General features: G+C 46.3%; 1 protein-coding gene across 1 annotated transcript in view; it reads right to left on the bottom strand.

Annotated features, from left to right (window-relative positions):
- The window catches only part of tmprss15 (transmembrane serine protease 15), a 32,491-nt gene that overhangs the window by 3,916 nt on the left and 14,314 nt on the right, over window positions 1-14,261 (bottom strand). Inside the window, 9 exon segments of the mRNA XM_032508334.1 lie at window positions 2,694-2,872; window positions 6,910-7,054; window positions 8,533-8,643; window positions 8,731-8,780; window positions 9,269-9,361; window positions 10,159-10,282; window positions 10,414-10,524; window positions 10,665-10,808; window positions 10,944-11,069. Of these exon segments, the coding sequence (XP_032364225.1) occupies window positions 2,694-2,872; window positions 6,910-7,054; window positions 8,533-8,643; window positions 8,731-8,780; window positions 9,269-9,361; window positions 10,159-10,282; window positions 10,414-10,524; window positions 10,665-10,808; window positions 10,944-11,069 (1,083 nt within the window).

Consider the following 14,261-nt stretch of genomic DNA (forward strand, 5'->3'; position numbering starts at 1 on the left):
ATCACATGATCAACATGGGACAACATCACATGATCACTATGGGACAACATCACATGATCAACATGGGACAACATCACATGATCACTATGGGACAACATCACATGATCAACATGGGACAACATCACATGATCACTATGGGACAACATCACATGATCACTATGGGACAACATCACATGATCAATATGGGACAACATCACATGATCAACATGGGACAACATCACATGATCAATATGAGACAACATCACATGATCAACATGGGACAACATCACATGATCACTATGGGACAACATCACATGATCAACATGGGACAACAGGCTTGTTCGAGATGAACTGCGCCTCGCCTGTAAAGTGGACGAGAGCAGGCGGTAGCAGCGGGGGGCGGTGACAGAAAGCTGCGGTAAAGTCGGACAGTTTCCAGCCGATTACAGCCGCCTTCAGGCTGGACAGGAAGTGACAGAAACACTGTGGTGCGATTTCGATTTAATAAAATATAATCAGACCCTCATATCAGCTTGTACACAGTCTCCAGTTGTTTTAATTATGACAGAGTAGCTGGCAAAGACCTCTACATGCGATCTGTTGCAGATTTTAATTAACAACACACAGTAGATGATCCGTGATCTGATCAGATCTAGTCTCTCTCTCTAAACGTCTCTATCAGCCACAACATGTGTTCTGTACAGAATAAGCCTTTAAATCAAACAATTAGCAATTAAAATCCCTCCGATTCAAAAACAATAAAAAGTTTATATAAAACGTCATCATGTTGTTAACCAATTAGGTGTTAAATCAGCTGAGAAGCCGGCGTTTCCCAGCATGCTCTAGGTCCGCCTTGGTCCGCCTGGCTCTTGCAGTTGGTGAAAAGCAACTGCGCCGCCTGTGTCTCAGAACTGCGGCCGCCTTGCTCTCGTGAGATTTCCGTTGCCCACGTGTGCATGACGTCAGAGCAAGTCGGGATCAAGTCGGACACAAATCTAACCGGCATGCAACGGGCGCCGATCGCCGGTGATCGGTTCTGCGCAGACCTGGCTCATCTCGAACGAGCCTACTATCACATGATCACTATGGGACAACATCACATGATCACTATGGGACAACATCACATGATCAATATGGACAACATCACATGATCACTATGGGACAACATCACATGATCACTATGGGACAACATCACATGATCACTATGGGACAACATCACATGATCACTATAGGACAACATCACATGATCAATATGGGACAACATCACATGATCACTATGGGACAACATCACATGATCAATATGGACAACATCACATGATCAATATGGGACAACATCACATGATCAATATGGGACAACATCACATGATCACTATGGGACAACATCACATGATCACTATGGGACAACATCACATGATCACTATGGGACAACATCACATGATCACTATGGGACAACATCACATGATCACTATGGGACAACATCACATGATCACTATGGGACAACATCACATGATCACTATGGGACAACATCACATGATCACTATGGGACAACATCACATGATCACTATGGGACAACATCACATGATCACTATGGGACATCATCACATGATCACTATGGGACAACATCACATGATCACTATGGGACAACATCACATGATCACTATGGGACAACATCACATGATCAATATGGGACAACATCACATGATCACTATGGGACATCATCACATGATCACTATGGGACATCATCACATGATAACTATGGGACAACATCACATGATCACTATGGGACAACATCACATGATCACTATGGGACATCATCACATGATCAACATGGGACAACATCACATGATCAACATGGGACAACATCACATGATCACTATGGGACATCATCACATGATCAACATGGGACAACATCACATGATCCCTATAGGAAAACATCACATGATCACTATGGGACAACATCACATGATCACTATGGGACATCATCACATGATCACTATGGGACAACATCACATGATCAATATGGGACAACATCACATGATCAACATGGGACAACATCACATGATCACTATGGGACAACATCACATGATAACTATGGGACAACATCACATGATCACTATGGGACATCATCACATGATCACTATGGGACAACATCACATGATCAACATGGGACAACATCACATGATCAACATGGGACAACATCACATGATCAACATGGGACAACATCACATGATCAACATGGGACAACATCACATGATAAATATGGGACAACATCACATGATCACTATGCTCATGTTCCAGCTGATAGAGACATATCGAGCTGTAATAAGAAAGACATTTTTAATTTAATATCACTTAATTCAGACAAACATGTGGCTGGGACCAGAGCTAGAGAGGAGCCTTCACCATAATAACATATAACGTATAATAATCATATATCCACTGTTAATGTGCAGATTGTTATGTTTAATCGCTGAAACCTTCTGTGTTTAAAAGCTGCTTTTTATCAATTTATAATAACATCCATCCATCTTCATCCGCTTATCCGGTGTCGGGTCGCGGGGGCAGCAGCTTATATATATATGTATAATATTAATAACTCACAACAATAAAACTCTTTTCTTTTAAAATAGGCTGCTGTTTGAATGTTTTCATGAGTTATGAATGGTTGCGTATGTTTCTGGTGCGATGGTGTCACAGATAGTGCTGCTACTGACGGGAGAAGCTGATTGGCTGCTGCAGATGCATCATGGCGATGTCGGCCTGTTTGGTCTGTCTGTTGTACAGCGGGTTGATGACGATGCGATCGACTGCTCGGGTCTGGACGTCGGCGGCGACGTCGCTCTGAGCGTGGAGGCCGAGCAGCGCCGCCCACCACTGCAGGTGCATGTTCTTCCTGCACAACAACAACAACAACAACAACACATTTACTGATAACTATACAGACTCATACACAGAATAACAACAACAACAACACATTTACTGATAAATATACAGACTCATACACAGAATAACAACAACAACAACACATTTACTGATAAATATACAGACTCATACACAGAATAACAACAACAACAACAATAACAATAACAACACATTTACTAATAAATATACAGACTCATACACAGAATAACAAAAACAACAACAACAACACATTTACTAATAAATATACAGACACATACACAGAATAACAAAAACAACAACAACACATTTACTGATAAATATACAGACTCATACACAGAATAACAAAAACAACAACAACACATTTACTGATAAATATACAGACTCATACACAGAATAACAAAAACAATAACAACAACAACACATTTACTGATAAATATACAGACTCATACACAGAATAACAACAACAACAACACATTTACTGATAAATATACAGACTCATACACAGAATAACAACAATAACAATAACAATAACAACACATTTACTAATAAATATACAGACTCATACACAGAATACAACTACAACATAACAACAACAACACATTTACTAATAAATATACAGACACATACACAGAATAACAACAACACATTTACTGATAAATAAACAGACACATACACAGAACAACAACATTGTAAATATAGAGATATATGGATAGAACAACAACATAAATATAGAGATAGAACAACAACATAAATATAGAGATAGAACAACAACATAAATATAGAGATAGAACAACAACATAAATATAGAGAGAGAACAACAACAAGAACATAAATATAGAGACATATAGATAGAACAACAACAACAACAACATTAATATAGAGATAGAACAACAACAACACTGTAAATATAGAGAGAGATGGATAGAACCACAACAACAACATAAATATTGAGACATAGAGATATGATAGGGTATGACGTTCTGTTGGGTTAGGGTATGACTGACATCCTGTTGATTTAGGGTATGACGTTCTGTTGGGTTAGGGTATGACTGACGTCCTGTTGGGTTAGGGTATGACTGACATCCTGTTGGGTTAGGGTATGACGTCCTGTTGGGTTAGGGTATGACGTCCTGTTGGGTTAGGGTATAACGTCCTGTTGGGTTAGGGTATAACGTCCTGTTGGGTTAGGGTATAAAGTCCTGTTGGGTTAGGGTATGACGTCCTGTCGGGTTAGGGTATGACTGACTTCCTGTTGGGTTAGGGTATAACGTCCTGTTGGGTTAGGGTATGACGTCCTGTTGGGTTAGGGTATGACTGACGTCCTGTTGGGTTAGGGTATGACGTCCTGTCAGGTTAGGGTATGACTGACGTCCTGTTGGGTTAGGGTATGACGTCCTGTCAGGTTAGGGTATGACTGATGTCCTGTTGGGTTAGGGTATGACGTTCTGTTGGGTTAGGGTATGACTGACGTCCTGTTGGGTTAGGGTATGACTGACGTCCTGTTGGGTTAGGGTATGACGTTCTGTTGGGTTAAGGTATGACATTCTGTTGGGTTAGGGTATGACTGACGTTCTGTTAGGTTAGGGTATGACGTTCTGTTGGGTTAGGGTATGCCTGACGTCCTGTTGGGTTAGGGTATGACGTCCTGTTGGGTTAGGGTATGACGTCCTGTTGGGTTAGGGCATGACGTCCTGTCGGGTTAGGGTATGACTGACGTCCTGTCGGGTTAGGGTATGACTGACGTCCTGTTGGGTTAGGGTATGACTGATGTCCTGTTGGGTTAGGGTATGACTGACGTCCTGTCGGGTTAGGGTATGACTGACGTCCTGTTGGGTTAGGGTATGACTGATGTCCTGTCGGGTTAGGGTATGACTGACATCCTGTCAGGTTAGGGTATGACTGACGTCCTGTCGGGTTAGGGTATGACGTCCTGTTGGGTTAGGGTATGACTGACGTCCTGTTGGGTTAGGGTATGACTGATGTCCTGTTGGGTTAGGGTATGACTGACGTCCTGTCGGGTTAGGGTATGACTGACATCCTGTCAGGTTAGGGTATGACTGACGTCCTGTCGGGTTAGGGTATGACGTCCTGTTGGGTTAGGGTATGACTGACGTCCTGTTGAGTTAGGGTATGACTGACGTCCTGTTGGGTTAGGGTATGACTGACGTCCTGTTGGGTTAGGGTATGACTGATGTCCTGTCGGGTTAGGGTATGACTGACGTCCTGTTGAGTTAGGGTATGACTGACGTCCTGTCGAGTTAGGGTATGACTGACGTCCTGTCGGGTTAGGGTATGACTGACGTCCTGTTGGGTTACAGTCTCTGGTGTTTGGTCTGTGGTTAGCATTAGCATTATCATTAACATTAGGTGTTACACTACAGGTTTTTTGTCCCGTAGGGTATGACTGACGTCCTGTTGAGTTAGGGTATGACTGACGTCCTGTCGGGTTAGGGTATGATGTCCTGTCGGGTTAGGGTATGATGTCCTGTTGGGTTAGGGTATGATGTCCTGTTGGGTTAGGGTATGACGTTCTGTTGGGTTAGGGTATGATGTCCTGTCGGGTTAGGGTATGATGTCCTGTTGGGTTAGGGTATGATGTCCTGTTGGGTTAGGGTATGACGTTCTGTTGGGTTAGGGTATGATGTCCTGTCGGGTTAGGGTATGATGTCCTGTTGGGTTAGGGTATGACTGACGTCCTGTCGGGTTAGGGTATGACTGACGTCCTGTCGGGTTAGGGTATGACTGATGTCCTGTCGGGTTAGGGTATGACTGACGTCCTGTTGGGTTAGGGTATGATGTCCTGTTGAGTTAGAGTATGACGTCTTGTTGGGTTAGGGTATGACGTCCTGTTGGGTTAGGGTATGACTGACGTCCTGTTGGGTGAGGGTATGATGTCCTGTTGAGTTAGGGTATGACTGACGTCCTGTTGGGTTAGGGTATGATGTCCTGTTGAGTTAGGGTATGATGTCCTGTTGAGTTAGGGTATGATGTCCTGTTGAGTTAGGGTATGATGTCCTGTTGGGTTAGGGTATGACTGACGTCCTGTCGGGTTAGGGTATGATGTCCTGTTGAGTTAGGGTATGATGTCCTGTTGAGTTAGGGTATGACGTCCTGTTGGGTTAGGGTATGACTGACGTCCTGTCGGGTTAGGGTATGACTGACGTCCTGTCGGGTTAGGGTATGATGTCCTGTTGGGTTAGGGTATGATGTCCTGTTGGGTTAGGGTATGACTGATGTCCTGTTGGGTTAGGGTATTACTGACGTCCTGTCGGGTTAGGGTATGACTGACGTCCTGTTGGGTTAGGGTATGACTGATGTCCTGTTGGGTTAGGGTATGACTGACGTCCTGTCGGGTTAGGGTATGACTGACGTCCTGTTGGTTAGGGTATGACTGATGTCCTGTCGGGTTAGGGTATGACTGACATCCTGTCAGGTTAGGGTATGACTGACGTCCTGTCGGTTAGGGTATGACGTCCTGTTGGGTTAGGTATGACTGACGTCCTGTTGGGTTAGGGTATGACTGATGTCCTGTTGGGTTAGGGTATGACTGACGTCCTGTCGGGTTAGGGTATGACTGACATCCTGTCAGGTTAGGGTATGACTGACGTCCTGTCGGGTTAGGGTATGACGTCCTGTTGGGTTAGGGTATGACTGACGTCCTGTTGAGTTAGGGTATGACTGACGTCCTGTTGGGTTAGGGTATGACTGACGTCCTGTTGGGTAGGGTATGACTGATGTCCTGTCGGGTTAGGGTATGACTGACGTCCTGTTGAGTTAGGGTATGACTGACGTCCTGTCGAGTTAGGGTATGACTGACGTCCTGTCGGGTTAGGGTATGACTGACGTCCTGTTGGGTTACAGTCTCTGGTGTTTGGTCTGTGGTTAGCATTAGCATTATCATTAACATTAGGTGTTACACTACAGGTTTTTTGTCCCGTGATTAATATTAGCATTAGCATTAGCCGTTAGCTGTTCACTGTTTCAGACACAATGTTCTTGTTGTTAAATAAAGTTTAATTGTGTTCTGACCCGTAGACGCAGTGTGCGGCGGTCAGCAGCCAGTCTCGGCCAATCAGAGACGCTCCACACACGTGACGTCCTCGCCAATGGAGAGACACAATCCACGGCCACGCCCCCTTCACAGCGTTAGCTCCGCCCACCACTCTGCTGTCACCTGACAGGAAGCAGGAAACTGCAGTCAGACAGCTACCTGTCTGTCTCACAGCCACCTGACTATCTCACAGCTACCTGTCTATCTGCACCACTACCAGTCTGTCTGCACCACTACCTGTCTATCTGCACCACTACCTGTCTGTCTGCACCACTACCTGTCTGTCTGCACCACTACCTGTCTATCTGCACCACTACCAGTCTGTCTGCACCACTACCTGTTTATCTGCACCACTACCTGTCTGTCTGCACCACTACCTGTCTGTCTGCACCACTACCTGTCTGTCTGCACCACTACCTGTCTGTCTGCACCACTACCTGCCTATCTGCACCACTACCTGACTGTCTGCACCACTACCTGTCTATCTGCACCACTACCTGTCTGTCTGCACCCCTACCCATCTGTCTGCACCACTACCTGTCTGTCTGCACCCCTACCTGTCTATCTGCACCACTACCTGTCTATCTGCACCACTACCTGTCTGTCTGCACCCCTACCTGTCTATCGGCACCACTACCTGTCTATCTGCACCACTACCTGTCTTTCTGCACCACTACCTGTCTATCTGCACCACTACCTGTCTGTCTGCACCACTACCTGTCTGTCTGCACCACTACCTGTCTATCTGCACCACTACCTGTCTGTCTGCACCACTACCTATCTATCTGCACCACTACCTGTCTATCTGCACCACTACCTGTCTATCTGCACCACTACTTGTCTGTCTGCACCACTACCTGTCTATCTGCACCACTACCTGTCTATCTGCACCACTACCTGTCTGTCTGCGCCACTACCTGTCTATCTGCACCACTACCTGTCTGTCTGCACCACTACCTGTCTATCTGCACCACTACCTGTCTGTCTGCACCACTACCTGTCTGTCTGCACCACTATCTGTCTATCTGCACCACTACCTGTCTGTCTTCACCACTACCTGTCTATCTGCACCACTACCTGTCGGTCTGCACCACTACCTGTCTGTCTGCACCACTACCTGTCTATCTGCACCACTACCTGTCTATCTGCACCACTACCTGTCTATCTGCACCACTACCTGTCGGTCTGCACCACTACCTGTCTGTCTGCACCACTACCTGTCTATCTGCACCACTACCTGTCTGTCTGCACCACTACCTGTCTGTCTGCACCACTACCTGTCTATCTGCACCACTACCTGTCGGTCTTCACCACTACCTGTCTGTCTGCACCACTACCTGTCTGTCTGCACCACTACCTGTCTGTCTGCACCACTACCTGTCTGTCTGCACCACTACCTGTCTATCTGCACCACTACCTGTCTATCTGCACCACTACCTGTCTATCTGCACCACTACCTGTCTATCTGCACCACTACCTGTCTGTCTGCACCACTACCTGTCTGTCTGCACCACTACCTGTCTGCACACAAAAAATATTTTAGAAAAAATGAAATATTTAGAGTCAGACTGTTGATTGGTCCACCTCCCCCATGACATCACCAGGTTTCCTCTCTGCTGATTGGTCCAGCTCCCCCATGACATCACCAGGTTCCCTCTCTGCTGATTGGTCCGTCTCCGTAAGTGCATTAGTGACGTTCCTATCCCCACAGGCTGAAAGAGTCATTATTAACAGTTAATAACACCTGTATGATCACATGATTTCCCTCTAATCTGTCTATGAACACATGAATAACTCACGTTGGTTGTCACATCTCAGAGAAACCACTTCCTCACTAGGGCATGTTTCCCTGGAACAGATAAAATAAATATTAAATATTAAGATAAATGTTGTATTAACTTTTACGTGACCAACGGTCAACGTCATTTATAGGATGGGTCTGGGTATCTGGGTCTGGGTATCTGGGTGTGGTCTGGGTCTGGTCTGGGTCGGGGTGTCTGGGTCTGGGTCTTGTCTGGTATGGGTCTGATCTAAATGTCTGGGTTTGGGTATGGGTCTTGGTCCGGGTCTAGGTGTCTGCGTCTGGGTGTCTGGGTCTGGATGTCTTGTTCTTGGTCTGGGTCTGGGTCTGTTCTGGTCTGGGTCTGATTGTCTGGTTGTCTGGTTGTCTGGGTGTCTGGGTCTGTTCTGGGTGTTTGGCTGTCTGGTCTGGTCTAGGTGTCTCAAAGTCAAGTCTGGGTCTGGGTATGGGTGTCTGGGTGTCTGGGTGTCTGGGTGTCTGGGTGTCTGGGTGTCTGGGTGTCTGGTTCTGGTCTGGTTCTGGTCTGGGTCCAGTACCTGACGCTGGTCTGCAGCACTCCGTTGGTGACGGTGAAAGATGTAAACGGTGAATCTTGTGGCCGAGCCGGCAGCAGAGTCGTTTCCCCAGACCTGCAGAGAGAAGGTGTTTAAAGGGTTACCTGTAGCCCAGGTACTCCCTAAATGACTTAAAGGTTACCTGTAGCCCAGGTGTGTCCCTAAATGAATTAAAGGTTACCTGTAGCCCAGGTACTCCCTAAATGAATTAAAGGTTACCTGTAGCCCAGGTGTGTCCCTAAATGAATTAAAGGTTACCTGTAGCCCAGGTGTGTCCCTAAATGAATTAAAGGTTACCTGTAGCCCAGGTGTGTCCCTAAATGGATTAAATGTTACCTGTAGCCCAGGTACTCCCTAAATGAATTAAAGGTTACCTGTAGCCCAGGTACTCCCTAAATGAATTAAAGGTTACCTGTAGCCCAGGTACTCCCTAAATGAATTAAAGGTTACCTGTAGCCCAGGTACTCCCTAAATGAATTAAAGGTTACCTGTAGCCCAGGTGTGTCCCTACATGAATTAAAGGTTACCTGTAGCCCAGGTGTGTCCCTAAATGAATTAAAGGTTACCTGTAGCCCAGGTGTGTCCCTAAATGAATTAAAGGTTACCTGTAGCCCAGGTACTCCCTAAATGAATTAAAGGTTACCTGTAGCCCAGGTACTCCCTAAATGACTTAAAGGTTACCTGTAGCCCAGGTGTGTCCCTAAATGAATTAAAGGTTACCTGTAGCCCAGGTACTCCCTAAATGAATTAAAGGTTACCTGTAGCCCAGGTACTCCCTAAATGAATTAAAGGTTACCTGTAGCCCAGGTACTCCCTAAATGAATTAAAGGTTACCTGTAGCCCAGGTACTCCCTAAATGAATTAAAGGTTACCTGTAGCCCAGGTACTGACAGGTGAAGTCAGACAGGTGAGACGTCCAGGTGTCAGAACACACGGTCAACAGAGAGGAAACTAGTTTATACTGTAGAGCACTGGAACTGTTGCTGGGCAACACAACTGAAATAGAAAATACACACACACACACACACACACACACACACACACACACACACACACACCGAGACACCCCCTGATTATTTCATGCTGATTGTTATTAACAGGGTCCCGGTTGAGTAAAGTTGACTCACCACAGTCGGCTTCATCAGAGGCGTCAGGACAGTCAACATGGCCGTCACACTGACCGTTACCATGGATACAACTTCCTGTCTGACACTGGAACTCACCGGCAGCACACGCACCTGTTCTCAACAATCAGCAATCAGTAATCAGTAATCAGTAATCAGTAATCTATGATCAATAATCCTCAGTAATCAGTAATCACCAGCAATCTATGATCAATAATCATCAGCAATCAGTAATCAGCAGACCCTGAACTGACCCGGGGACCCCAGGTTGACCCCCGAGGTGAAGTTGGCTCTGAATCCTCGGCCGTGCCCCGAGCTGTCAGTCAACAGCCACACTGACATCTGATTGGTTGTTGAGAACAAGTCGTGGGGGGGGCCATCGCTCCCAGAGAGAACAGCTGAGAGACAAGAGGAATGATGAGGTCATCAGTGATGAGGTCATCTGACCTAGTTACACGCTGTTGAAAAGGATTGTGGGTAACCTGCTGAATGCTACTCTCTCTGGTGAAAAGGATTGTGGGTAACCTGCTCACCCAGTAGTGTTGAGTGTGGCCCCGCCCCGTCCCGGACCTCCACCACGTCATAGGTCGCTTCAATATCAAAGTCCAGGAAGTGGAGCTGCAGGCTCCGCCCCTCGGCGGCGTGCAGCATCCACAGGCCTGCAGCAGAGGATCATGGGTAATAACAGGAGGGGACATTTACTGTAAAGTTCCTGTATGAAAGGTCAGAACGAGGAGAAGAGACCTGTTACGGTAAGTACCGGATTCATTTCCGTTTCCTGTGCTTGTGTGTTAGTAGCGTGTTGGTAGCGTGTTAGTAGCGTGTTGGTAGTGTGTAGTAGCGTGTTGGTAGTGTGTTGGTAGCGTGTTGGTAGCGTGTTGGTAGCGTGTTGGTAGTGTGTTGGTAGCGTGTTGGTAGCGTGTTGATAGCGGGTTGGTAGCGTGTTGATAGCGGGTTGGTAGCGTGTTGACGCTACTCCCAGAGAGACGGCTGATCATTATGAACGGGGGGGGGTGAGGACGCTACTCCCAGAGAGACGGCTGATCATTATGAAGAGGGGGGGGGGGTGATGGACGCTACTCCAGAGAGACGGCTGATCATTATGAGAGGGGGGGGGGGTGATGGACGCTACTCCCAGAGAGACGGCTGATCATTATGAACGGGTCCAGCACGGGTCGAATGGCGGATACGCACGTGGTGTGTATGAAACGTCTGTATCGTCACTGCGCTGCATTTTTATGAACTATGATATTCTGACCATGGCTCACATCTCTGGTCCAGGTCCAGGCCCAGGTCCAGATCCAGCAGCTCTGTCTCATGCTGTTACTCTACCAACTGAAGTTAGTTTCATTCAATAACTTCTTCTGTGTTCTTCGCCGTGGCGACCGCGATAGCAGAGTTACCATGGAAACACTGGTACAAATACAGGTTTGCCCCTCATACTTAACAATGTACAGCTGTGTTAATAAAAAATTAAAACTGTAGACAAATATCAGAAGTCTGGACCGGCGGCCGCTCTCGGAGAGTAGAGGAGAGAGAGTAGGACGAGAGAGCGTAGAAAGATCCAACACAGGCACGGCTTTACAGACAAAATGGGTCATGTAACGCAAAATTAAACTATATCCATATAACAGCATTGCAGCGGATGCGAGGACATTAGCACCGGTGCGTCCTAGAAGAGCTAACAGCTAACAGACGCTACTAGCTAACAGCTAACAGACGCTACTAGCACCGACTAGCACTGGTCACTGCTGTTGTCTGAAAAACAACAAATGGGACAAAATGTTGCGTTTACTGGTAAACTGGTAAACCTTGAGGCCATTGTATAACCGACTGCTATCTGTTGAGTTTTCCTCCCGCTACTCTGTCCTCTGGGACTGTCTACATCTAGAAACTAACCTGCACGGGGTGCAGTGAACTACTCTGACTGGCTCATGAGCAGACGGCTGTACGGAGCGGGAGATTGGCTTTGCAAAAAACACGGAGCGTTCTATGAAATGACGCTTTATAAAAAATAATCGCTCGATCACGCAAATTTGATCGTGGGAAGTCCAACCAGTTCTATTTGTTATAGTGTACCGAGGACCTGGTCCAGACTCTGAACCAGTTCTATTTGTTATAGTGTACCGAGGACCTGGTCCAGACTCTGAACCAGTTCTATTTGTTATAGTGTACCGAGGACCTGGTCCAGACTCTGAACCAGTTCTATTTGTTATAGTGTACCGAGGACCTGGTCTAGACTCTGAACCAGTTCTATTTGTTATAGTGTACCGAGGACCTGGTCCAGACTCTGAACCAGTTCTATTTGTTATAGTGTACCGAGGACCTGGTCTAGACTCTGAACCAGTTCTATTTGTTATAGTGTACCGAGGACCTGGTCCAGACTCTGAACCAGTTCTATTTGTTATAGTGTACCTCCCTACCCTAACCAGGGTTTGTATCCAATCCCCCACTTTGACCCTCCTGACCTTCCTGACTTCCTTTGACACACTGAGCTCCTCTCTCCTCTATCTTTCCATTTATGTGCATCCATGTCTCAGAAATGCTTGTTACTAACCTAGTTACTTACCTAGTTCCTAACCTAGTTCCTAACCTAGTTACTAACCTAGCTACTAACCTAGTTACTAACCTAGTTCCTAACCTAGTTACTAACCTAGTTCCTAACCTAGTTACTAACCTAGCTACTAACCTAGTTCCTAACCTAGTTCCTAACCTAGTTACTCACCTAGTTACTAACCTAGTTAATAACCTAGTTACTAACCTAGCTACTAACCCTAGTTACTAACCTAGTTCCTAACCTAGCTACTAACCTAGTTCCTAACCTAGCTACTAACCTAGTTCCTACCCTAGTTACTAACCTAGTTTCTAACCTAGTTCCTACCCTAGTTCCTACCCTAGTTACTAACCTAGTTACTAACCTAGTTACTAACCTAGTTCCTAACCTAGTTACTAACCTAGCTACTAACCTAGTTCCTAACCTAGTTCCTAACCTAGTTACTCACCTAGTTACTAACCTAGTTAATAACCTAGTTACTAACCTAGCTACTAACCCTAGTTACTAACCTAGTTCCTAACCTAGCTACTAACCTAGTTCCTAACCTAGCTACTAACCTAGTTCCTAACCTAGCTACTAACCTAGTTCCTACCCTAGTTACTAACCTAGTTTCTAACCTAGTTCCTACCCTAGTTCCTACCCTAGTTACTAACCTAGTTACTAACCTAGCTACTAACCTAGTTACTAACCTAGTTCCTAACCTAGCTACTAACCTAGTTACTAACCTAGTTCCTAACCTAGCTACTAACCTCGTTCCTAACCTAGTTCCTAACCTAGTTTCTAACCTAGCTACTAACCTAGTTACTAACCTAGTTCCTAACCTAGTTACTAGCCTAGTTACTAACCTAGCTACTAACCTAGTTACTAACCTAGTTACTAACCTAGTTACTAACCTAGCCCTGGGGAGTCCTTATGTTCTTTTTTCCCCAGCATGTTCCCTCGGATCAGGGATGCTCCAAAATCATGGTAGCAGCTGTCTCCATGGTCCCGCTACATGTTCTGCTACGCCCTGCTACGTCCTGCTACGTCCTGCTACACCCTGCTACGCCCTGCTGCGTCCTGCTACACCCTGCTACGCCCTGCTACGTCCTGCTACGCCCTGCCACGTCCTGCTACGTCCTGCTACACGTTCTGCGATACCATGTTCATCTGCTATACTCTGCTAGTCCTGCTACGCCCTGCTACGTCCTGCTACGCCCTGCTACGCCCTGCCACGTCCTGCTATGTCCTGCTACGTCCTGCTACACACTGTGGTGTCCTGCTACGTCCTGCTACGTCCTGCTGTGCCCTGCTACGT

The sequence above is a fragment of the Etheostoma spectabile genome, unplaced genomic scaffold (assembly GCF_008692095.1).
Source record: "Etheostoma spectabile isolate EspeVRDwgs_2016 unplaced genomic scaffold, UIUC_Espe_1.0 scaffold00007325, whole genome shotgun sequence".
In the NCBI taxonomy this organism is placed as follows: Eukaryota; Metazoa; Chordata; class Actinopteri; order Perciformes; family Percidae; genus Etheostoma; species Etheostoma spectabile.